This window comes from Festucalex cinctus, chromosome 13 (assembly GCF_051991245.1).
Source record: "Festucalex cinctus isolate MCC-2025b chromosome 13, RoL_Fcin_1.0, whole genome shotgun sequence".
Taxonomy (NCBI): Eukaryota; Metazoa; Chordata; class Actinopteri; order Syngnathiformes; family Syngnathidae; genus Festucalex; species Festucalex cinctus.
This window is the reverse complement of record NC_135423.1, coordinates 1,739,138-1,764,000: the sequence shown is the minus strand read 5'-3', so window position 1 is coordinate 1,764,000 and position 24,863 is coordinate 1,739,138. Positions and strand designations below refer to the sequence as shown.

General features: G+C 38.6%; 2 protein-coding genes across 6 annotated transcripts in view; one reads left to right on the top strand and one right to left on the bottom strand.

Annotated features, from left to right (window-relative positions):
• The window catches only part of LOC144032968 (uncharacterized), a 37,286-nt gene extending 20,126 nt beyond the window's left edge, over positions 1-17,160 (top strand). Inside the window, exon 5 of one of the 3 annotated variants that reach the window (XM_077540578.1) lies at positions 16,875-17,160. In XM_077540578.1, coding sequence (XP_077396704.1) covers positions 16,875-16,895 — 21 coding nt within the window. In that variant the 3' untranslated portion in view covers positions 16,896-17,160. Of the gene's footprint in view, positions 1-3,770; positions 4,231-12,709; positions 12,838-16,874 lie in introns of those variants that run through there. The other 2 variants (XM_077540576.1, XM_077540577.1) reach the window with 2 other exon arrangements.
• The window catches only part of LOC144032964 (alpha-2-macroglobulin-like protein 1), a 36,799-nt gene continuing 12,263 nt past the window's right edge, over positions 328-24,863 (bottom strand). For all 3 annotated transcript variants that reach the window (XM_077540569.1, XM_077540567.1, XM_077540570.1), the window contains 26 exons: positions 23,578-23,733; positions 21,803-22,039; positions 21,594-21,657; positions 20,575-20,720; positions 20,299-20,448; positions 19,635-19,832; positions 19,068-19,152; positions 17,861-18,002; positions 17,535-17,760; positions 17,335-17,461; positions 16,533-16,654; positions 15,200-15,251; positions 13,341-13,424; positions 13,087-13,263; positions 12,761-12,842; positions 9,823-9,979; positions 9,141-9,215; positions 7,703-7,865; positions 6,702-6,898; positions 6,417-6,632; positions 5,281-5,399; positions 4,272-4,362; positions 4,082-4,150; positions 2,804-2,909; positions 2,612-2,653; positions 328-1,608 (listed from right to left, as the gene is read on the bottom strand). In XM_077540569.1, coding sequence (XP_077396695.1) covers positions 1,586-1,608; positions 2,612-2,653; positions 2,804-2,909; positions 4,082-4,150; positions 4,272-4,362; positions 5,281-5,399; positions 6,417-6,632; positions 6,702-6,898; positions 7,703-7,865; positions 9,141-9,215; positions 9,823-9,979; positions 12,761-12,842; positions 13,087-13,263; positions 13,341-13,424; positions 15,200-15,251; positions 16,533-16,654; positions 17,335-17,461; positions 17,535-17,760; positions 17,861-18,002; positions 19,068-19,152; positions 19,635-19,832; positions 20,299-20,448; positions 20,575-20,720; positions 21,594-21,657; positions 21,803-22,039; positions 23,578-23,733 — 3,306 coding nt within the window. In that variant the 3' untranslated portion in view covers positions 328-1,585. The remainder of the gene's footprint in view (positions 1,609-2,611; positions 2,654-2,803; positions 2,910-4,081; positions 4,151-4,271; positions 4,363-5,280; positions 5,400-6,416; positions 6,633-6,701; positions 6,899-7,702; positions 7,866-9,140; positions 9,216-9,822; positions 9,980-12,760; positions 12,843-13,086; positions 13,264-13,340; positions 13,425-15,199; positions 15,252-16,532; positions 16,655-17,334; positions 17,462-17,534; positions 17,761-17,860; positions 18,003-19,067; positions 19,153-19,634; positions 19,833-20,298; positions 20,449-20,574; positions 20,721-21,593; positions 21,658-21,802; positions 22,040-23,577; positions 23,734-24,863) is intronic.

The window sequence follows — 24,863 nt, the reverse complement described above, 5'->3', positions numbered from 1 at the left end:
AAACAGGATATATCGGCCCTGGCATGTGCTTATAAAATAAAATGTGCTTTTAAGATACAGGTGGCTCGCTCATCACCATATTGGTCTAAAAATTACAGGCCCGAGTGGACTCATGAACAGGAATGTGCAGCTGTGCAATGTTATCATGTCGCCCATCGAGCACCAACACATTTTTTTAATACCCGGTATAGAAACCTTGCAAACACCATATAGCTGGTAGGCCTTCAGCCTCACTAGGCTGCTAGATAGGCAATACCAATAATACAAATGTATTTCCATCAATATGTATTGTTTTAAAAAAAACAAAAAAAACAATATGATACAGTATTATTTTCTCATCCATTTTATTTCATGACTTTACATTTCAAATTGTACGTTACTGTTGTGCTACTTGACAAAAGGCACAGCAACATTCTAAAGCAGGCGTGTCCAAACTTTTTCATTTGAGGGCCACATACAGAAAATCCGAAGGACGCAAGGGCCACATCATGTTGTGATGAGAAATCGTGCTGAGTCCTAAAAATTGTACAAATAATTTATTTGTGCTTTTGCAGATTTAGAAAAATGCTACAGTACATAAACAAATTTATTTGTAATATGGCAGTAGCGTTATTATTTATAGTTTTGGAAATTTTCATTTTAGTTAGTTTTTTATTAGTTTTCAGGGTGGTTCTGTTAGCTTTAATTAGTTTAGTTCTTTAAAAAAAAATGCTTAGTTTTAGTTTAGTTTGTTAGTGTCAGTATTAGTATTTTTTTGTGACATACTTTCAAACGTCATTACTCCGGTTTATATCAAAATAAATCGACTAAAAATCACATTTCAAATCATCCCCAAAGGCTCATGCATTCAATTAATTACCAAAGGCTAAAACGAAGGACATGTTTGCTATAATTATAGTTAGTTTTAGTTAGTTTTGTAAACATAAAATGTAGTTTCAGTTAGTTTTTGTTTTTTAAAAAGCATTTTTGTTTTTATTTTATTTCGGTAACAATATTGTTTTGTGAATTTTAGTTTTTTCATGAGTTTTAGTGAACTAAAATAACCTTTAATGGCCCCTGTTTTTTGACACCCTCCCTTCTTACTTTGACCATCTCCAAACATTTTTGTTTATTTGATTTGAACTGAGTCAAATGCCATTTTTAGCACATGTCGCGGGCCACTGAAAAATGAACGGCGGGCCGCAAATGGCCCCCGGGCCGTAGTTTGGACACCTCTGTTCTAAACAAAAAGCACTTTTTTTCTTCTTTTTTTTTTTTGACGCCGTTACTTGTACCTTGTATGCATCATCCTCCACTTTGAGTTTAAAAACGTGGATTAATCAATCCTATTATTAATCTTACAGAGCACAGTCTGTTTTTCTTGGCTCCAGTTAAGTGTTAAAACATTTCCACTGTTGAGGCGAGGCAGCAACAACTAAAAAGTGAATTCAGATTTTGAAACGAAAGGAACACAGAGAAGGAAAGAGCATCATTTGCAATCACGGGGATTTCCCTTCAAATTCAAACGCCAAACGAAAGACAAAGTCGCACGTCGCCGACAAGTCTGATGGACGTCTCGTAATCGAGGAGTTTCCTCAATGTTCATTTAAAGCTCGTTGATTACGTCACCTGCAAAGCAAACATGTTATTGACTATTAGTCATGGTCAGCCAGTATGTTTGTGTTGCATAAGCACTACAAAAAAGAATTATCCCCTTTTAATTCATATTCCGATTTGATGTTCAAGTATGGAATTAGAGTGAAATTTTACATATATATGCGAATGTGTAGTTGGTGTCCTGTAGAAAAATAATGTTTTGAAAGCGGGGGCACTGGAGCCTATTTCTGATTACTAAAATGTATTTAAAAAAAAATAAATAAAAAATACACAGTAACAATAATGATAATGATGAAAATAATGAACTGAATAAACTTTCTATGGCTGCTAATGTCTGACAATGAAAACAATTTTGTATGTTTTTGTTTTTTTTGAAGGAAAACTTTTAAAATAAAAACCGAGTACTTTTAGGTGGTAATCTGCATTTTATAAGTTATCTTTGGCAGTCTTACCGATTAAACATCTTATCATCATTGCTCTCTCTCTCTTTTTTTTTTTTTGTGTGCGTATGTGCACGTTTGTGTGCGTGCGTGTGAATTTGTACTCATTAATTCACCTAAGACCTAATCAAAATCCCATTACCCTTAACCGGACATTTCAGAGTCTCGCCAGAGTTGTGAAGTTCAGAAAGTCAGGAGACCAGAGGAAAGGTCAAAGAAAAGAAAGATAAATCAAAGCGACCAACTAAACACCTCCTGCCATCCACGTGGTAACAAAATGTCTTACGCCAACCCCAGAAACCTCTAAATTCCAACGAATTAAGAAGATCTCAAGAGACCAGAGGAAAAACTAAAGAGAGGAAGGAGGGAAGGATAGATGAAGCAGAGTGAGATCCACAGCACCCACTGATTCAACAAGCATTTTTTTTTTTTTTTAAACCTTGTGACGGACATGTAAAAATATGTCCACTGTTCAATTTAATGAACTAAGCTAACAATGTATGACTTATTTGAAGATCAGTGCTTCACTCTCCATATACTATAATCATCGGATAAAACTGAACCATGTGACTTACTGTCTGCACAGGGTGATGTGTACTCTGTCGCAGCTACATCACCTGTAAATAAAATACGATAACCGTTAATGTGAGATTCAGGTTTTACATAGAACAGGATAAAGTAGCACGGAAATAAAATAAGTGTAATAAAAATCCGTACTATAAACTATACGACGACAATGGCGCGATCGTAACCGAGGAGGATCTTACTTGTCTGGTAGTAGTCGTACACTTTGACCACAGCCGCTTTCAGGTTCCTGACAGGCACGTCCTGCACCAGTGTCATGCTGTAAACCGCCAGCTCGTCTTTCTTCAGCTGCGAACACAAAACACACGACACTCGAAGGGGTTTAGGATGATTGCTGGATCCTTGACGTGAATGGTCGCACTGCACAGTAAATTGAAGAAAAATCATGGAGGGCCAGCCAATGATTTTGTGTTCATTCTTGTTGTCATATACGAGAACAGATTTTGTAAAATAGTGGCCTTCGCTTGAATAAACAAGCAGAGTGAATCTACGGCACTTTGTATCCAGCAACGCTTTATAAATAAAGTTTTGAGTTGAGTTATCTGATTGATTGCAAGATCCGCAGTCAATCAATTGAGGATATCACGGCGAGTGAATGAGTTAATTAGACCCTTTGAACTTTTTGAATGCACATGTCCAAGTGTTCATTGTTCAATACTTTGCGCTTGCTGTTACAAGCGGATGAAGCGCAAAATTCATGTGATTCATAAATTTGCCCCGTTCCATTAAAAATGAATATTTAAAAAAAACAGCAATTGATCAGCAGAAGCTCGCCATTGCAAGCAGGCTTCGACCAGGAAATTGTCATGTGGAAGTGGCCGCTGAGCTGAGAGTGTGTCGCAGTGTGTCATCAGCACGTTATAGAAATGCAAATCATCGGATATTGTCATGGGTCAAACGCTTGTGAAATTTGCCATATCATTTCTTGTTTGAGAACAACAAGCTGCGCGGAAAGTGCAGAAACATTTAACGTGGATTTCAAAAGTTCCCAGGAGGTCAAATTGAGTTTTCCTGAAATTTCTCCCAAGCACACTTTTTGTCCGGTGTCAAGGCCCGAAATAACTTTTTTTTTTTTTTTTTTTTTTTTTCTTTGACCTCAAGCAACTTTCTGATTTTGAAGAGCATTTATTTATTTTGTTATTTTTGCAGGCTAATCCCAAGGACACTGAAGCATCACAATATAACGGGGCAGTTCCGATCAACTGTATTTTTTACAGCAATTATGAATAACATTCACACAGTAAATTTGACTCTATTGAGAGTGGGACCAAATAGACTCAGTTTTAGAGGAGGCTAATATTTACACTTGGAAGAGAGTAAAATAAAGAACTGAGAAACAAAAAGTCGCTCAAGGGTTGAGGAACAAAATCATGACATTCAACTCATATTTCTTCAGCTAGGACTCTACTTTCTATTCAGTACATTTTATAGATGGAAAAAAATCAAATAAAAGTTCATACCCCATCCAAGTAGATGTTGATATAACCTTCATCCAGATCCACACGCTTCACTGAGATGTCGTTCTTTAGCTAGAGCGTCACAGTAAACTGTCGTCAGTGTAATTCAAATGATATCAAGTGACACAAATATTTGCGACTCTTGTGATTAAGAGGGCTGTGACATGACGAGGGTTGGGGGGGGGGGGCTCACCGCTTCCAGAGAGGATTTATCCAAAACATGCCCAGACAAGAGTTTGACGTTAATGATGAGCATGTTCGTCTCAGCTCGCCTTCCCTGGTACCTGCAAACACAAAACCATTTCTCTGCAACGCTTGCAAATACATAAACATGTTCAGGATTCTAAATTAGACACATGCAGAGGAATTTTTCAGGGTAGGTGCTCAAGAAAAAAAAAAAAGGCGGGTCTATCTGTGCATGTCACGGCATCAAAAGCACACTTGAAAGCTTTCCAATGTGGAAAATTATTTATTTATACGAACGTTCTATCGATTAAAGTCCAAAAAATATACATACAAACATTGAGTTAAGTTGAGTGTTTGTTTGATGAACGGATATCATTTAAGAAACTTCATCTTTCCGTCATCCATTCATCCGAATGCATCGTTAAGATGCCAAAACTAGTCTACAGTTTAAGATTTAAAAAAAAAAAAAAAAGCAGCCATTCGCTGCTAATACTGCTGTCAAGCAACCACTCGAACGTTGCGTGCGCATGCGTATTACGTAACGCCACAAAAGTGGGTATGGTTTACTAAACTGTGGGTACAGATTAGCAAAAAAAAAAAAAAAAAAAAAAAAGACCCTCAGACCCTGACACCAGAGGGGCTCTGTATATCATTCAATTAATTTGGGGGTGGGGAAAAAAACACCACACCAGTAATTGTGTCTATAACACCAAAAGTAATTTTCTTACAGTACTATCTTACATTAAAACGTTTGCATGATGCTGTATCATATCATCATCCTCACAAAAATAATTACCCAAGTCATTTTTCTTTTTTTGGGAAAAAAAAATCTCTCTCTCTCTCTCTATATATATATATTTTATTTTATTTTTTTACCTAAATCATCATAATAATGATAATGGGCTCCAAATCCTTTTGGGGACATTTTATTGGATGTATGCAAATCACGTTTATTCGACAAAATGTTCAATGACGGTGATGTGTCGAGGCAGAGACGTGCGCGCACTCACAGTTACCTGGCACGAACGAAGAGGATGAGCTGCGGTTTGGTCTGGTTGCACTTCGACATGGTGGAAGTGGAGATGTTGAAGGCGGAGAAGTCGGGAGGAGGCGGGATGTTGTAATGCATGGAGATCTGCAAGGACACGACCCAAAGGTGCTCTTAAACTTATCTCACATACGCAAGATACTGCAATGTCCCTCAGTGTTCAATCTGTAATTAATAAGCCTAATTATTAGGCATTAATTGAGGCTAATTATTAGACCAGGGGTGTCCAAACTGTTTCATTTGAGGGCCACATCCAGATAATCGGAAGGACGCAAGGGCCACATCATGTTATGAAGAGAAATTGTGTTTAGTCCTAAAAAATTGGACAAATAATTGATTTGTGTTTTTGCATATTTAGAAAAATGCTACAGTGTATAAACCAATTTATTTGTAATATGGCAGTAGGGTTATTATAGTTTTGGAATTTTTCATTTTAGTTAGTTTCTTTAAATAAATGCTTAGTTTTAGTTTAGTTTGTTAGTTTCAGTATTAGTATTAGTTATATTTAAAAATATATATAATATTTAAAAAAACACCATGGAAGCGACGTCATCTTTTGGTGCTTTTCTATTGGCTGCTGTTTGATGATGTCACTTCTGTGTGACATACTTTCAAATGTCATTATTCCGGTTGATATCAAAATAAATCTTACTAAAAATCACACCAAAGACTAAAACGAAGGACATTTTTGCTAAAATTATAGTTTTTGTTACTTTTGTAAACATAAAATGTAATTTCAGTCAGTTTTCGTTTTTTCAAAAAGTATTTTCATTTTTATTTATTTTGTTAACGAAATTGTTTTAGTTTTAGTTATTCCGTTAGTTTTAGTGAACTAAAATAACCTTTAATAGCATCTGTGTTTTTCGACACCCTCCCTTCATACTTTGACCATCTCCAAACATTTTTGTTTTTATTTGATTTGAACTGAGTCAAATGCCATTTTTGGCATACGTCGCGGGCCACTAAAAAATGGACGGCGGGCCGCAAATGGCCCCCGGGCCGTAGTTTGGACACCAATGGCCTAAAGACTAAAGAGCCACATGTGGCTCCAGGGCCCCGTCGGTTGCAGACCCCTGTCATAAATATTGATATGTCGCACGTTACCTGTGCCAGAACACAGCTCTGTCCCTCGGCTTTAATGGTGTATTCTCCGGGGGCATCGCTCAGCTTCTCCTCCTGGTACAGCAGCCGATTGCTCTGGTCCACTATGAACTCCTTGTTCTGACCTCCCAGTGACGTCACCGTCACCGTAGTCTTGCCCCCGACGCTATAGGTGGCAGCACCGTATTTCGCTAGCGCCTGGAGGGCCACCACGGTGTCCTGAGGGGCACACGGTCAGTCAGTCAGTCTGCCCAGATGGGAGAAAGTGCCACTGCAAGCGTTGCCTACCTGTGTGGAAGAGAAACCTCCGTAAGGATTTTGCTGCCGCGTGAGCCAGCGCACGATGCCGGAGACGTAGTCCAGCCCGAAATCTGGCAGGGCAGGCCCGGAGAGCAGTGCCAGCATCACGTAAGAGGTGATCTCCACCTCCAGAGAGTCCAGTCCGTTCCCAGAAGCCCCCGCTCGCTTCCAGTGGCGGGCCCCCCCTGTCGCGAGGACATTAGCAATCGAAAGCGATCACAGGAAGGACCGGTAAACATGTGAAGAAACAAACAATAAGCAAAAGAGTGCGAAGCGACACTCCAGACGAGGGCAGCGCCAAATTTGCTAGACTGTAAAACTCGGGTTTTGATTGATACTGTCAGAACTAATTTCATCTTTATTGTTGTGAGCAACTTGGTTATTTTAGTATAGGAAAACTAACAAAATCATGAAAACTAAAATAAAAAAAAAACATTTTCATGAGTGAAATAAAATACAAATGAAAATGCTTTAAAAAAAAACAACAACTAATAAACTACATTTTACCTTTACAAAACTAATTAAAACTAACTAATTACAGCAAAAATGTTTGGTAATTAATTGAATGCATGAGCCTTTGGGGAGGATTTTAAATGTGATTTTTAGTAGCTTTATTTTGATATAAACTGTAATGACATTTGAAAGTATGTCACACAGAGGTGATGTCATCTAGCAGCAGCCAATAGAAAAGCACCAAAAGATGGCGTTGCTCCTATGGTGTTTTTTAAATATTGTGCACAAGTAATACACATTTAAAAAACAACAAAAAACACTAATACTGAAACTAACATAACCCCTGTCAAAACTAACTAAATTTAAAAAAAACTAAAAAAAAAGAGAAAAGTAACTCAAATGAAAAATTCCAAAACTATAATAATAATAACCCGTTAAAAGGAGTATGACTGCACTCGTGCACTGCACATATAACTGTTCCCATTCCGCAAAAAACAAACAAAACGAAACGAGCATCGTTTCCCGTCATGTGGTACCGGTTGTACTGGACTTGTGGTGCAAGTATGTGATGAGTTTGCTCCTGATGTGGTCGTCCCCCGCCAGCGTGAAGGTGTACGACATCAGCGCCGTGGTGTACAAGTTGTCCGTCTGGTCGGCCGCCTCCTTCAGACAGCCCAGAGCGCTCTGGATCACAGGATCCTGTCACAAAACAAAAACAGGCGCACGCGTTGAAGGGGTCCAAAAGTCTCGACGGAGAGCTCACTAAAAATGGCTTCGGATCCTTTTGGGTTGACGCCACCAAAATCTGAACGCTTTGTGTCCAACGTTTTCAGACATGGACAGCTTACAAAAAAAAACTCGATAGGTGTGCAGACTCTCCAGAGAAAAGCAAGTTTTTCCATTATATGCCCTCTTTCAATATTTTATTTATTTTTTTATTGTAACTTGCAACAGCAGTCAGAGGCACAATTTTTGCCGGATCAGGCCCGCAAACCGGCCTGCCAGATTATTTTGAAAAGTAAAAAAATCATTTGTAATGTCGGACCAATTAATCAGCTGGCCACAATCAAAAAATAAACGTTTGTAATTTCAAGCAGTCCTCAGATGAGCAATGCAACTTGTACGGGGGAAGCGTCGTCATGGATGTCGTTATTTTACACACAATTTCAAACTTACAAGTGTGTTTATTTATTTTTTAAATCATAGACCGACCCAAACATGTTAAATACGACAAATTAATTAACGGCCAGCAGGTGGCAGCAGAGTATAAGGGTTCAACCAGGGCCCGGTTGCAACAAGCTGTTTCCCCCCCACAGTTTTAACAGATTTGTGAATCATGATAAAACTTAGCTTTATTATTCATTAATGCTAATTGCTGCAAAACGGAGACAGACAGAAATATACTTTTTTTTCTTCTTTTTTTTCCTGTTTAAAGAAGAGACTCTAATCTTTCTTTTGGTAGGTTCCATGTCTTTATAACAATAGAACACAATATTCTGCAGGCCTAGCAACAATCAGTCAAAATCCAGGAAAACAGCCGTGAGCGAAGGGGGTTGCTTCAGTCAAAATGGCGGCGAGTGAATGCGTTAACTGCGCCACGCAATGCATTCTGGGAACAGGTAGAGTTAACACACATTACATTTGCATTCAGGTGATTTTTTTGGAACAGTATGATTACAGTTGAGCTCCGTAATTTTGGGCTAACCCATAAATAGCAAAAAATCTGCATATAATTGATGGCAAAAGTTATTATAACATTATTTTACTGTTCCGGCCCACTTGGTAAAATATTTTCCTCCATGCGGCCCCTGAGCTAAATATGAGTTTGACACCCCTGATGTAAACAATAAATAGTAGACAAGGTGTGATAAACACAAAAATATCCACACATATTCACACTTTGGAAATGAAGATCCAGTAAAAACGTAACAGCAGTCAACTGTTTGCAAAAAATGGGAGTGACGTCTGACTCACGTTAATGTCGGTGTCCAGTTCCAACAGGGCGGCAACGATGTAAGCTGTCAGGGACACGTCGTCGCTCACTCCTCCCTGATGAGACATTAAAACATGCATTCATATGTCATTCTATACTTTTGATTTTGCTCCTGTAACAATAAAAGTTTGCAGTTTGCGTGAGATTTAGAATTGTTTTGGTGCTTTGTGGCGGCTGCTGTAACTGAAGTAAGTTTTTTTTTTTTTTGTACTTTGTATTATTTTGTAGCAGCACATACATCAAACAAATAAAATAATACATTATTTGATAACATTACATTTAAGCAAAGCTTTTTTTTTTTTTTAAATCAACAATCATTATCATCCAGTAAAACAGCCCGTGAAAAATGGCTGGGAATTAATGAGTTAACTCTTTGACCGCCAAAAACGTTTAATAACGATCACTAAAATCACGACGTATATTGCCATAAACGTTAAATAACGTCGACAATTTTATTTTATTTTTTTCAGTGCAACGTCTAAGCGCAGCGCTGCCTGGTCAATGGGTTGTGGAATCTAAAACACTCTAAACTATGGCCAGCAGATGGAAGCGTTGTATCTCTTTTCGTCAATGATCAAAGCCTCTGTCATATCAAAGTTTTTCTTTGATAACGTGTGGCAGTAAAAGAGTTAAGCATGTCGACGGCCATACTGGCGTCATCACCTTTATGTCATTGTGGAAGAGTTTCCCCACAGATGTGAAGCAGCCGGCAGGCCCCTGCTTTGAGTACAACCACTTCTTGGCGTCTGTAATGTGCTTGGGATCGACAAAGATGTAAGGCCTCGCGCCGTCAAATGACTTCATCACAAAAGAGGTCAGCCTAGAGAAAGAGAGAGAGAAAAGAGACACTTTTGAAAACAAATCAAAGCACAGAGTGCCTGTGGCGGTAACCCCAAAATGAACCAGCCATAGAATAATTACATAACGATCTTGTGTGTGTGATATGACGCCTGTGGGCTACGAGAGAGTTCAGCTGAATCCGACAGGGGGGCAACGTACCAACTAAAATGTTCACTAAATCAATTAAATATGACAATGTGACACTCCAGGATCATACTGCAATATCGTCAAGTATTGCTGTAAATCAGGGATGTCCAAACGACGGCCCGGGGGCCATTTGCGGCCCGCCGTCCAGTTTTCAGTGGCCCGCGACATATGCTAAAAATGGCATTTGACTCAGTTCAAATAAAATCAACAAAACAAAAATGTTTGGAGATGGTCAAAGTAAGAAGGGACGGTGTCGAAAAACAGGTGCCATTAAAGGTTATTTTAGTTCACTAAAACTCATGAAAAAACTAAAAGTCACAAAACAATATTATTACTGAAATAAAATAAAAACAAAAACTAAACTACATTTTATGTTGACAAAACTAACTAAAACTAACTAATTATAGCAAACGTCCTTCATTTTAGTCTTTGGTAATTAATTGAATGCATGAGCCTTTGGGGATGATTTTAAATGTGATTTTTTAGTAGATTTATTTTTACATAAAGCGGAATAATGACGTTTGAAAGTGTGTCACACACAAGTGATGTCATCAAGCAGCAGCCAATAGAAAAGCACCAAAAGATGACGTTGCTCCCATGCTGTTTTTTGTTTAAATATTGGGCACAAGTAATACATTTAAAAAAATAAGAATAATAAAAAAATAAAAAATACTAATACTAAAACTAACAAACTAAACTAAAACTAAGCATTTTTTAAAGAACTAAACTAATAAAAACGAACTAAAATGAAAAATTCCAAAACTATAATAACCCTACTGCCATATTACAAATCAATTGGTTTATATACTGTAGCATTTTTCTAAATATGCAAAAGCACAAATCAATTATTTATACAATTTTTAGGACTAAACACAATTTCTCTTCATAACATTATGTGGCCCTTGCGTCCTTCTGATTTTCTGTATGTGGCCCTCAAATGAAAAAGTTTGCACACCCCTGCTGTAAATGCTTAACCAGAAATGAATAGAAATACTTAATATTAGGTTTATTAAGAATATATCTGTTTTTTTTCACACCCAAATTTGTCCCCTAGTCTAAAATTGTAGAGGGAGGCAAGAAAAAAAAAAATCATCCTCCCTTGAAAATTGCTACATAAATCTAAGCTATTATTATTTGTATGATTTGTTCACACCACCAACCCTCGTGAAGCAGCCTGATGCGACGAGTGCGGCCAAAAATGGTTTTGCACACAACCCATTCGAGCCGTTTAGTGGAATCTTTTGTCGCAAATATTAATGTGATTGGACACTCGAGTCCTCGTTTCCACAAGCAGCCGCCCCCACACGTACCCACCAAGTGCCAAACTGCCCAGCATCCTTTCAGCAAAACCAAAAAAAAAAAGTGTTTGTTCAATCACCGCCCCCCCAGGCGGATATGCTTTAAGCCTATTCAAAGCAAATATTAACATTTTTCTGGCAGCTCCCTCATAAAGTAAATGGCTGAGAATGTTTTCTGGTGCCAAAAAAAAAACAAAAAGATGTGTATGCCAGCCTCAGTTGCCATTTTTAGTCTCATCTCAAATTAAGTGTGAAGTTTAAAATGAAACAAAGTCACCGTATAGCAAAAGTACTTCAAAATGTTCTGCAACATCTGATGCAACTGCACTATATATATATTGCGCGTTACGTCATTTATTCTGGTTATTTTTGGTCTTTTCAGATCACCATCAAAGTTTTAATGCAAAATCAGTGACAGGCTCAAATAGACTATCAATATTTTTGTGACAGTAAATTAAAAGTGAATTCATCACAAGCCGCAATGTACCAGCAGAAATCTCTTGGAACTTGATATTAAAACACTTTTAGAAAGATTGCATAGAGCAGGGGTGTCAAACTCATGTTAGCTCAGGGGCCGCATGGAGGAAAATATATTACCAAGTGGGCCGCATCGGTAAAATAACCGTATATAACGGAAAAACAATTACCGTCATTTATACGCAGATTTTTGGACCAGCCCTAAATTACGGAGCTCAACTGTCATCATGTTGTTACGAAAAAGAACACGAATGCAAATGGTGCCGGCAACACTTTGCCAGTCCAAAATGTGTTAAATCGACCTGTTTTGCAATATATATTGTTCCCAGAATGCATTGCGAGGCACAGTTAATGACGTTATAAGGACGCTAATCCTTGTCATATTTATTTGTGTTACCAGTAATTGAATTTGTGTCATATTTAACACATTTGTTGGTCTATAATTAAAATAATAATAATAATAATAATAATAATAATAATAATAACAACAATTAACTCATTTACTCCCAATAACGTATAAATACATTTTTTTTTAATGCTCTAAGTGTCCCAAAGACGTATTTATACGTCGTTTTTTTTTTTTTTTTTTTTTTATGCTAGAGCATACAGAAGGCTTTGACGCAGCCTCTCAACTGCAAAGAACAGTTGCAGAAATGGTAGTTATTTCACAAACGGCCAGCAGGTGGCAGCAGAGCAGGCCATGTGCGACGTCACTGGGGTCCATTCCGCGTTTCGCCAGAGGGGTCGCAAATGTGCAAAAACTCAAATGTCATCATTTTTTTTTTCAGTTGTTTCCACAAAGCACCATCACTGATTCCCGCCAATGCTTTCCTACTGACCAGGTGTTGCCAGACGCGTCGCTCTTTCCGAAGGCGCTGTAGGAGCCGTCGTCATGCTTGTACGTGAGCTCTCTTTGGTAGCCTGGAACACACGCGTGCACAAATGCACATACGTCAGATACCCCGTTGAGTTTATCCGACACTGCCTGTATGTTGAAAGTTGCCACTTAAAGGTGCTGTCTGCCGGTTTCAATCAGGAAAATGCACTTTTTAAATACAGGATTTAAACAAACTAACTACTTTTCGATTTATCGATATGGGCTTTTCATAACGTGTGGGGGTGATTTTGATCCATTTGCTCTTCAGTGTTGCGAAAGACGACTCACCGCTCTCGAGGAAGCGCGTCGCCCTGTCCAGGATGTCAGCAGTCAGCTGACCTGTGCTTCTCAGGTAGTTGAGAATGAAGATGTTGGGAGCAAAGAGCAACATGTTCTGCTCGCCGCAGCCAAATGGCATCGCCAGGAGTTTGTCCAGGTTCTTCACGGCTCGGCCCATCAGGTCACCTTCGGGAAAAGAATCGGGAAAGTTCGACGAAGTTCTACGGAAATGAAGCATGAGAGGTATTTTTTTTTTTTTTTACCAAGTACAGACACGGTGGCTCTGGCAGATCCAGCGACAAACATCTCTGGCATCAGAAGAGAGATTTTCTTTTCCACTGGTCCATCTGGCAACACAAAATATGCAAAAAGAATGAGTGAGCGTCATCAATTCACCTTTGACATACACTGCCCGGTTGTGGCTTTGGTATTAAATACCCACAATTTAGCCTCATAAGACCTGAAAAAGAATTCATCTCCAGTGTGAGAACTCACCCAATTGAACACTTTCAATATACGACATTCATGTAGTTGTTCTAATCTGTGTATTTCTAATGTGTATTACCACAACACCCAAAAAAAAAAAAAAAAAAAAGTACAACAGAGTAAAACTGCTTTCAATTTCTCAGGTAAAGATAACAATGGATTTTAAAAAGAATTTCCACAAACTAGGACAAAGGTGTCCAAACTACGGCCCGGGGGCCATTTGCGGCCCGCCGTCCATTTTTCAGTGGCCCGCGACATATGCTAAAAATGGCATTTGACTCAGTTCAAATCAAATCAACAATACAAAAATGTTTGGAGATGGTCAAAGTAAGAAGGGAAGGTATCGAAAAACAGGTCCCATTAAAGGTTATTTTAGTTCACTAAAACTAATGAAAAAACTAAAATTCAAAAAACAATATTATTACCAAAATAAATTTAAAACAAAAATGCTTTTTAAAAAACGAAAACTAACTAAAACTACATTTTATGTTTACAAAACTAACTAAAACTAACTAGAATTATAGCAAACGTCCTTCGTTTTAGTCTTTGGTAATTAATTGAATGCACGAGCCTTTGGGGTTGATTTTAAATGGGATTTTTAGTCGATTTATTTTTACATAAAGCGGAATAATGACGTTTGAAAGTGTGTCACACAGAAGTGACGTCATCGAGCAGCAGCCAATAGAAAAGCACCAAAAGATGACGTTGCTCCCATGCTGTTTTTTAAATATCGCGCACAAGTAATACACATTAAAAAAACTGAAACTAACAAACTAAACTAAAACTAAGCATTTTTTAAAGAATTAAACTAATAAAAACTAACAGAACCACCCTGAAAACTAAAATGAAAAATTCCAAAACTATAATAACCCTACTGCCAAATCAATTGGTTTATATACTGTAGCATTTTTCTAAATATGCAAAAGCACAAATCAATTATTTGTACAACTTTTAGGACTAAACACAATTTCTCATCATAACATGATGTGGCCCTTGCGTCCTTCTGATTTTCTGTATGTGGCCCTCAAATGAAAAAGTTTGGACAGCCCTGACTTAAAGGTTTCATTTCATTATAAGGTGTCAAATTCCTTCCAGATTTAAAAAAAAAAAAAAAAAAAAATGACATGATGACAAATAAAAATCTGATCTGCTAAGACCACATTAAATGTGATTTTCTGTAACAAATTGAAAGCGCTGCCACTCGCAAAACCTGCAAATTGCCGTGACATCTTGTGACTGCGCATCCAAAGAGCAAATTCATATCTGATGAAACTCAACTTGCGATAAAAGCATCCGAACAAGTTTAATTGGATCGTCAAGGTTTTGTTTGTTCTAATGCGAATTGTGTGTTCGTCGTCAACGTGAGGCTTCTGCTGATTATTTCATGTGAAGAAATGATTGAATACATATTCAATTACTACCAGAGTTCATCAAAGTTCATCAAAAACTTCAGAAAAGCGTTTGCACACAATACAGACAGAACTAGAGCATGACAAACGTAATTTTTTTTGCAATTTGTGGACAAATGACAGCAACAAAACAATATTAATCTATCAAACGATCACGCGCGTAAAACGAAGAACTCCAAAACTGTAACTAGCAAGATTTTGCAAACAAGTTAATTATGTAAACATACCTTCAGGACAGAGAAGCACGTTGTGACTGACTGACTGAGGCGTTCCTTCAGCCTGCAAGAGAAACCAACACACAAAATCTTCAACTACACAAACACAGCAAACCAGAGACAACCCGAATAACATGAAACATCAAACATAACAATGACAGATGTTCAAATGGTCCTATCATCAAAACCGACGATAATGAATAAGAATTAATTCTAAATGAACTCCAATTTGCATAAACCCCGCCCCAAACTTTCTTCATCTTTATTGGCAAATCATGAATCATGAATGAATGATTAGTTCACCTCTAGATGGTGCTAAACATTACACACTGTCACTTTAATGCTCCCAAAATGATATTTCCTGTGGACCCTGACAGTCACATGCCCTTATAACAGGGGCGGCCCGTCGTCCATTTTTTTCAGTGGCTCGCGACATATGCTAAAAATGGCATTTGACTCAGTTCAAATCAAATAAAAACAAAAATGTTTGGAGATGGTCAAAGTAAGAAGGGAAGGTGTCGAAAAACACAGGTGCTATTAAAGCTTATTTTAGTTCACTAAAACTTAACGAAAAAACTAAAATTAAAAAAATAATTTTGTTAACGAAATAAAATAAAAACAAAGATGCTTTTTAAAAAAAGAAAACTAACTGAAACTACATTTTATGTTTACAAAACTAACTAAAATAGAACTAACTATATAGCAAACATGTCCTTCGTTTTAGTCTTTGGTAATTAATTTAATGCATGAGCCTTTGGGGATGATTTTAAATGTGATTTTTATTAGATTTATTTTTGATATAAACTGGAATAATGACGTCACACCCATGGTGTTTTTTTAAATATTGCGCAACAGTAAAAAAAAAAAAAAAAAACTAAAACTAATACTGAAACTAACTAAACTAAAACTAAGCATTTATTAAAGAAATAAAACTAATACAAAAACTAACAGAAACACCCTGAAAACTAATTAAAACTAACTTAAAAAAAAAAAACTCAAAACAAAATAAAATCTAGAATGAAAAATTCCAAAACTAATAATAACCCTCCTGCCATATTACAAATCAATTGGTTTATATACTGTAGCATTTTTGTAAATATGCAAAAGCACAAATCAATTATTTGTACAATTTTTAGGACTAAACACAATTTCTCTTCATGTGGCCCTTGTGTCCTTCCGATTTCATGTATGTGGCCCTCAGATGAAAAAGTTTGCACACCCCTGCCTTATAATCTCCACCACCACTTCACCCCACAGACAATGTTTGAAATGACAATCAAACAACAATGGCCGACGTTCTGTCAACCTGGTCGTGTCCGGTATGTTGCGTCTGACAGGCACTGACCTCCAACAGCAGGCTGCGGACCACCGTGTCAATACGGCCCACGTCAGGGACAGAAGCCACCTCATTGCCGCACAGCAAGTTGGTCTTCAGGGCCTCGGCGCTCACCTTCACGTCGACCTTGCCTGTGCGCAAACAAGCAGCGTCCGTCTTCAGTCCGGCCTTCCACAGATTCACCGTGAACAGATTTGCGGACTCATTTAGTTTGAGGGCTTATCTCCCGCACCTCATCAGAATTTCACTTTCTCCGTCTTATTCGCTTGTCATTAATCCCCATTTGTTTCCTTATAATACACGCTGTCTTCATAGCAAACGATCTCCCGCCCCCTCCCTTGTCTTTCACAGCCCAAAAATTGTTCTCACTGAGGCCAAGTACAGATCAGCCCCGGAGGGAGACGTTTCCAAGTGTTTCATCAGTGATGCTACCTGACGTGTTCGTACGAGTGATTGTCAGCACGCCGCCAAGAGGAGACGGAGCAGCACGATTTTGACACTCAGCGCAGCCTCGTCTGCGTCGCTGCTTGATGGAAGTGATTGCAACTCGACATGACAGCTCGTTTTCCCAAATACATCGATTGGACCCGAATCCATCTGGTTTTTGTTTCGCATTGGCGTTCACAATCCATTTAAAGTTTCAAAACACATTTATTTCTGTCTGTCTGTCTATATATATATATATATATATATATATATATATATATATATATATATATATATACACATACACACACACACACACATATATATATATATAATGACTGCTAAATGCTAAAATTTTCAGTACAAGTGATGTAGTCATTCGTACCAAGGGTAGTTGGAGTGACAATCCAAGTGAAAGTTCTGCTCTCCTCACCACACAGACACACACTGTACTGGCAGTCATCACACTTTCGGAAAGTGTACGTGTCAGACTGAGCCAGTGTAATTTCCACCTGCAGATACACACACAGAAACATTGCCAGTATCAGGAAGCAATTATGTCTTTCATGCCTGACTGATATTTACCATGATGCACTTGGCGAGATAGTTGAAGACGGTGGCTTTGAGAGGAAACACTTCCCCGCGGATGACGGAGTAGGGCAACGTGAGACTGACGAAGAAGGGCTGGAAGGCCGTCAGCGCAGCGGTGGGCGCCACACCGAAGCCCACCGGGGAGACGCAGAAAGCGTCAGCGGCCCACTTGGTGATGGTGTCGGGGACCGTCTTCATCACGTTCACTGTACCCTTGTCGCTATACACGCACGCAATTTTACAGGCAAATGAACAGGTTGTTTTCAATTCAAACAATGTAACAATAACGTTTTGATTATTTGCCATCTGAACATGTTTACCCAACAGAAACGAGGTCCCAGATCCATGTTTCTGGGAAGAATGTCCGAACGGTCTCCTTTTTCTCCTCCTTAGTTTTTTCTGCGTTACCAGACAACCTCATCACATTGAAGGCCATGGAAACTGGAGAATCTACGAAATCTTCTACGAAGACATAAGAATTTACCTTTAATAGGAATCAACCTTAATCAGCTCCCAGAAAACACTCACTGTCATTACACTTGGATCAACAGAAGACACTATCAGATTAATTTAAACACAATAAACCTCCATTTTCCACCTTGGGGGGTTCATTTGCACTTTTTGTACTGTAAAATGGTGGCTGTTCATTTCTGCAGTTAAAGAAATAAAAAACTTTGTGGCCTTGCACCAGAGGTGGGTAGGAACGAGTTACATTGACTCTGTTACATGTACTTGAGTAACTTTTTTTTTTTTTTTTTAATGTACTTCTAAGAGTAGTTTTACCACACAATACTTTTTACTTGAGTAGATGTGTGAAAAAGGATCGCTACTCTTACTCCGCCATATTTGGCTACACTAAAGTCGTTACTTTTTTTTTTTTCTCCTTTTTTTCGTTCATTATCTTTACCAGAGACGCCAACAGCGGTTCTGCCACATGACTGCGTTTCACCAATCAGACGTAGCAACAATAATCACATGACTACTCCTTCCCTGAACATTCTACCAATCAGACGTAACAATGCAGTCACGTGACCACAGGCGGCATTTGGAACATGGCAGCGGAAGTGGACGAAGCCGAACACCCATGGCCTCATATAATTAGCATGTTTACCTTACACGCCGTGCGGAATAATAGCTTTATAATGCGGTGCCTTATGTGTCTGCCACAAATTCCACTTCGAACCTGAGTTAACATGTCGCGGTAAGTTTGACCTAAATTCCCCTTTTGCTGTAATTAGGCAGGTATTTGTCTTGTTAAGTGTTGAAAAGGAGCTTTTCAGTGAAAAGGTCCTTTTTCACATAGAGTCTTTTGCAAACACTTTGTTTACTGTTGCCATAAATGAAACAGATCACGACATTTGGAGGCATGAATTGGCGGTAGCAGAGTAAAATTCATTAAAAACAATGCACGGCAGACTCAAGATACCGTTAGTGTTGGAATTTGTGGGCAAAAATAGATGTGTTCCAATGAAAAATCTTCAAAGTCACGATATAGAGAGGGATTAAAGAATATAGTCGTAAACACACCAGCAAAGTAAGCCTCGATTTTAGGCATTCGGCAGTCAAAGGGTTTCTTCACATCAGAATTTGTCACAATCTTAACTCCAATCTCCTGAAAAAGAGTAATACATGTCAAGTCACAATACAGGCAAAGTAGACTTAGGCTATTTCAGAAGGTTGTTTTTTTTTGTGTGTGTGTGTGTGTGTGTGTCTTACCATGTTTACACATCATTTGTGTCTCCTTGTTGCTCCAAACAATTTACGTTATGTCGCAGCGCTGAGGGCTCTTACTGCCACTCTGACTGCTGCCCGCCCCGTAAAATTAAGTTATTACTGGTCCGTTTCACGAGATATTTATAGCTTTGGTTTATGTGGTCACTTTGTGACCTATAAAATGTCAGAGAATGAAAAAAACACGTTCTTTTTTGTCTTGATCAGCCGAAAAACAGCTGACCGGCTACAATTTCCAATCACCGGATTGGATCAGGGCATCCCTACTATCATGCCATGCTCAATAGGTACATGCCCTAAAAAAAATTTAATAAAGCAGGTCAGTATCAGTAGCCTACTTAAGAGTCAAGTCCAAAGCCTTACTTTAAAGATGCTGAAAACATCATCCTTATGATTGGTCGGTCCAAAGTAAATTGAACGCTTGCTCCGCCGTTCCTCAACATCCACCAATATGTCAGGTTCGGCTTCTGGCATGGGCTCGGGAAAGCAGGGATATGGCTCCGTATCTTCAACCTCATGCGAGTATCCCGATAACCTCTGAAGAGGCAGCTGATTGTACACCTACGCAGAGTTAAACTCAATATTATCAGTAGTCTCGCCAATGGCAAAAAGACATTCAGTCATTTGTCTTAGAGTTACTAATGAAAATATTTTTACATTTCAGGTTAAGCGATATAGAAAATGGATGGATGGAATTACAATACTCTACTGCCTGTGTAAATGCTGTTTTATGTGGACAAAGATTTGTTTAAAGTCTGGTGATGTAAATTGAATGTTTTATGCATCGGTATTGGACATTAGGCGGGAGCCAGCGTGCCCAACACGAATCCTTAAAAGGCAGAGGGAAGCATGTAAATGTCATACAGAAAGGCTGCAGTGAGCAAATTTCAACCCTGCACCTTCTTGTTGTGAGGCAACTTGACTACTGTGTCATCCTAAATAACATAAAAGTGTTTTATTGGTATGTTTTAGAAATTATATACAAGGAGTGAAGCACGTTTTGGTGTTAAAGGTTAACTTAACTTACATAGCCAACATTGAGTTCCCGCTCTGACTGCAGCAACAGGACACTCTGGTCAATGGCTCGAACAGAGCACAAAGAGCCTGGCTGAGCCTGGAGTTTCAATGTAGTTTTCTCTGCTGGAAGCTGCTGGAGGGACGGGAACTTAAGAGAAACCTGTACAGAAGACAACAAGAGGTCAGTGGCAACAAATCCTGGTTTCAAATCGTCCTTACACCATTTACGACATTAATGTCATTAAAACTCATTTATCATTTGAAAACTTGCATCACCAGTTCCAACCTTGTTCTTGAGGCACAGCTGGATGGGGAAGTCGCGGCTGTCGGCCACAGCCTCGCCACCAGGCAACACGGTGTAAACGACAACCTGTGCAAAGGGCGCCAGGTCGATCACTTGATGGAGGGGTATGATCGCCTCCCCTTTGTTCTCTAACAGAGGTAAGAACAAGACAACAAATGCAGAATGAAACTAACAGCCAATCGCATCCTTTGATTTTTCCCGTATGCGGACCTCAGAAGAAAATTAACTCTTTGACCGCCAAAAACGTTTAATAACGATTAGTAAAATCCCGACGTATGCCGCCGTAAACGTTAACTCATTTGCTCCCAATAACGTGTAAATACTTTTTTTTGGTAATGTTCTACGTGTCCCAAAGACGTATTTATCAGTTTTTTTTTGGGGGGGGGGGTTATGCTAGAGCATACAGAAGGCAGCCTCTCAACTGCAAAGAACGGTTGCAGAAATGGTAGTTATTACACAAACTGCCAGCAGGTGGCAGCAGAGCAAAGGAGATCAACCAGGGCCATGTAGAAAAAAAAAGCTCAATTACTTAGAATTTTGAATAGATTTGTGAAAACCGATGAAACGTAGCTCTCTTCTATTGCTAATTGCTGCAAAACGGAAACAGATAGAAACATACTTTTTTTCCTGATGAAAGAAGAGACTTTAATCTTTCTTTTGGTAGCTTTTATAGCAATAGACCACAATATTGTGTGGGCCTTGCAAAATCAGTCCAAATCCAGTAAAACAGCCGGGAGCTAATGGGACTGCTTCTGTGAAAATGGCGGCGAGTGAATGAGTTCAATGACGTCAACTCAGTTTTTTATTTTTTATTTTTTTTCTCAGTGCAAAACGTATATAAGTGCAGCGCTTCCTGGTCAATATGTTGTGGAATCATAAACACTCCGACTATGGCCAGCAGATGCAAGCATTGTATCTCTTTTCGTGAATGATCAAAGCCTTTGTCATATCAAAGTTGTTGTTTTTTTGGATAACGCGTGGCATTAAAAGAGCTAAATTACCTGCACCCACTTTAACAGCCACTGTGAGACGGCCATGCTGTACAATTGCTCCTTTGGACATCACCTATGAAGTACACACACTATACAATTAACAAAGTCACGTGTGCCTTCACCCACATAAACATTTGAAACGTGCATATTCAGTGTGCTTTTTACACACTTTTCTAGTACAGACAGAAGTTGTCAATATTGAGAAAAAGTGGACTCACCATGTAGAAAAAGTCTAAGGTCTCCTGTCCCTTGTTGAGCTCCTGTCCCTGGATGATGTATTGAGCTCGTACCGTGGCGTCTTTGTCACAGGAGATCTTCCCACTGACCTGCATGAGCTTCAGAAAACTACGACTCTTGGAGTAGAAGGCGGAAACATCATGGTAGGCTGTCCTGTACTCTGGTTTGCGCATATCGAGACCATACGGCTCATCTGCATCGACCAGTTTGGGCTTGGCCTGTAAACACAAAAACAAGACAATGGTGGAGTTCTAGGCCACTTGCGACTTTGAATGTAGGGTCTTAGCTAGCTTATGATAACGTCTCGCCTTTCTAATATGGTTTTCATCCAATACGTAGGCAGTGATTCAAGATCCCGTTTTCCTTTGTGTTGTTTTTGGCGTAATTTCTTTATTACGACCTCCTGTTGCACCTGCCACTTTTTATTTACTAAATAATTTTAATGAATGAGCTTCGCCATACCACGCCAACCAGGGCTACATTGGTGGTCTCTGTTAGCTAGTAAATGCTAATTGCTAACATGACCAACATTAGACACGATACGTGTTCGGAAATACGCTCCGAGTGCACACTGCTTCTCTCCGACCGTTTGGCAACTCAATCAGTCCGTTTGTCTTGTGGAAATTCAGAGCGCACCAAAAAATGATGGAAACGGCGGTATCAAAAGGTCATTCGGCATTCGCGTTGGGGATGTAACGATATCCAAATATCACGATAAGATTTTATCACGATATGAAGCTCACGATACAATAATTGTCACGATATTGTGGGGAGGTTGGCGCTATTTAAAAAAGGTCACAATATTGTAAAAAAAATTTTTAAAAAAAGAGCTCATACTAAAAAAAGCACAATAATGTGCTTTTGTACATATCAGCAATACATAAACTACCTTCAATCTCTAATAACACTTAATATTGAGGCACTTAATCGCTAATGCAAGCCCACATTGAGTTCCTCCACATATTGACTCGCTTCAAAGCATTTTACAATCCCCTTCATCTGACAATTAGTGTATTTTAAACAAAGAAGGGCCAAAACATAACTAATGAAAATTAAACTGCACTAAAAAAAATAGCCACCAGAGGGTGCTATAACTGCACAAATGGAAATCAACCTGACCTTTTTTTTTTTTTTTTTTTTTTTACAGAATATGTAGCTTCTAAATATCGTGAACATGACGACGACGATATTGTGGCAGTTTTAATATCACGATATTGCCGGTATCGTTACATTCCTAATTTGTGTACTGCAAATCATTCTCAAGTTGAAGTTATTAACGTTTTCTTCAGAAGTATGCGGTTTAGTGGCGCGAGATGTGGGGCTTTTCTTAAGGTGGTGGTGGTTAGGCCGGCTAATGTTGACGTTAGCCAAATGTGTGGACTAGCGAGTTGATCACACTGTAACCAAAACACAAGTAGTAATCTTGTTAACGCAAGAGCGGATTTGGAAATTACTGTAATGAGAGCAGAGCACACTTTTCGTCTCCGAACATAAACACTCATTGTGCATTGACTCCCATTGTTTATGGTTACATATACTGTACAATGTAGTGTATTTTTCTACACACTAGAAAACAGATTAATTTTGTTAGTTTGGCCTAGGATATTTACATTTATTTTTTGACACTAAATGATAACAGAGATACATTTGTTAGTGTTTAGCCGAGCATATTTAGCCTCTGACTATGTTGGTATAAAAAAAAAATAACTTTCTCTAAATGAACCACAGTGGCTTAAAAACCCCATTTGTCACAAACCTTAAGATTCACATGGTCCTTCCAGTTGCTGGTGTTCAGTGAAAACGAGGCCACACCTTTTGTGTTTGTGGTGAGTGTTACGTTGACCGAGTCCGGGGCGAATAAGTACACAGGCTCATTGGCCACAGGTTTTTTGTCTGGACCAGTCATTTTCACCTGCAAACAAGAAGAATGAGGACAAAATGTTAGCCATTGAACATTTTGGATGGATAAACCTCAAAATAGTGGCTTAAAGCCTTTCAAAAATGAAATATGGCAACAAATTAATATTAGAGATGTGGTCAGTCAAGTATGGTTTGCTTGGTTAGTACTTTAATTTCTTGGGTGGCATCCTGGCGAAAGAATAGCAAGAGATCCTGACGAACTACTGCAAAAAGCTGCAACTACAGCATCAACATATTATTATTTTTAAATCAACTACGTCCTCTAGAAGCTAAAACAGCCAACTAAAACAGCTAAGCATTTCAGCTGCATTGACTCAATGATTCACCAAAAAGCCAGTAAAATCACAAAAGCACCACTATGAATTTTAAACAATTAATATGTGACTGAATTTTGGATTTTCACCTTTTAGAGGCTTTTCAGAATATGGGCTAACAGAATTTTAGCTGTTGTAATCAGCGTAGATGTATTTTCTTTTAATGTTTAAATAAGTATTTTACTTCTTCCTACTCATTTTCGAGCATGTTAATGATGATAATGTATATTTTTTTTTATTATTATTTTACTTCAATGTGCCAAATAGGGCCCGACCGATTAATAGGCCGCGATTATAATCGGCCAATTATTGGCCTTCATTGGCCAAAACAATCGGACAATTGAGCTAAATGGCTGATTATTTTCCACTTAAAACGTTATCAAAGAAAGTCGAAGTTTCCAACACTATGAAAGTACCCTGAATACACCATTTTGCTTGCGTAGCATTAGCAACTAGCAAGTATGTAGCGTATGTTATTCTGTTGTCGCGAGGCATCCTAAACTGTTTAATGACACCGCACTTGGCGCTAACTCTAAAACGAAATACACAATGTTAAGAATTACATCCACTGTATATTTAAATACAAAATATGTTTCGTTTTTAAAACATTGCTAGCCGAGCACAAACAGGAAGTTAGCAAATGCTAACGGGAAGTTAGCATCGACTTTGGGAGTGTTTTTCCTTCAAATAACGAATCGAATCGGGCCCTTCTGAATCGAATCGGTTTTGGAAATCTGAATTGATACCCAGGCCTAGTATATTCTTTGGCTCATTGGTTGGATATGGTTATATATTGTTATACGTTATA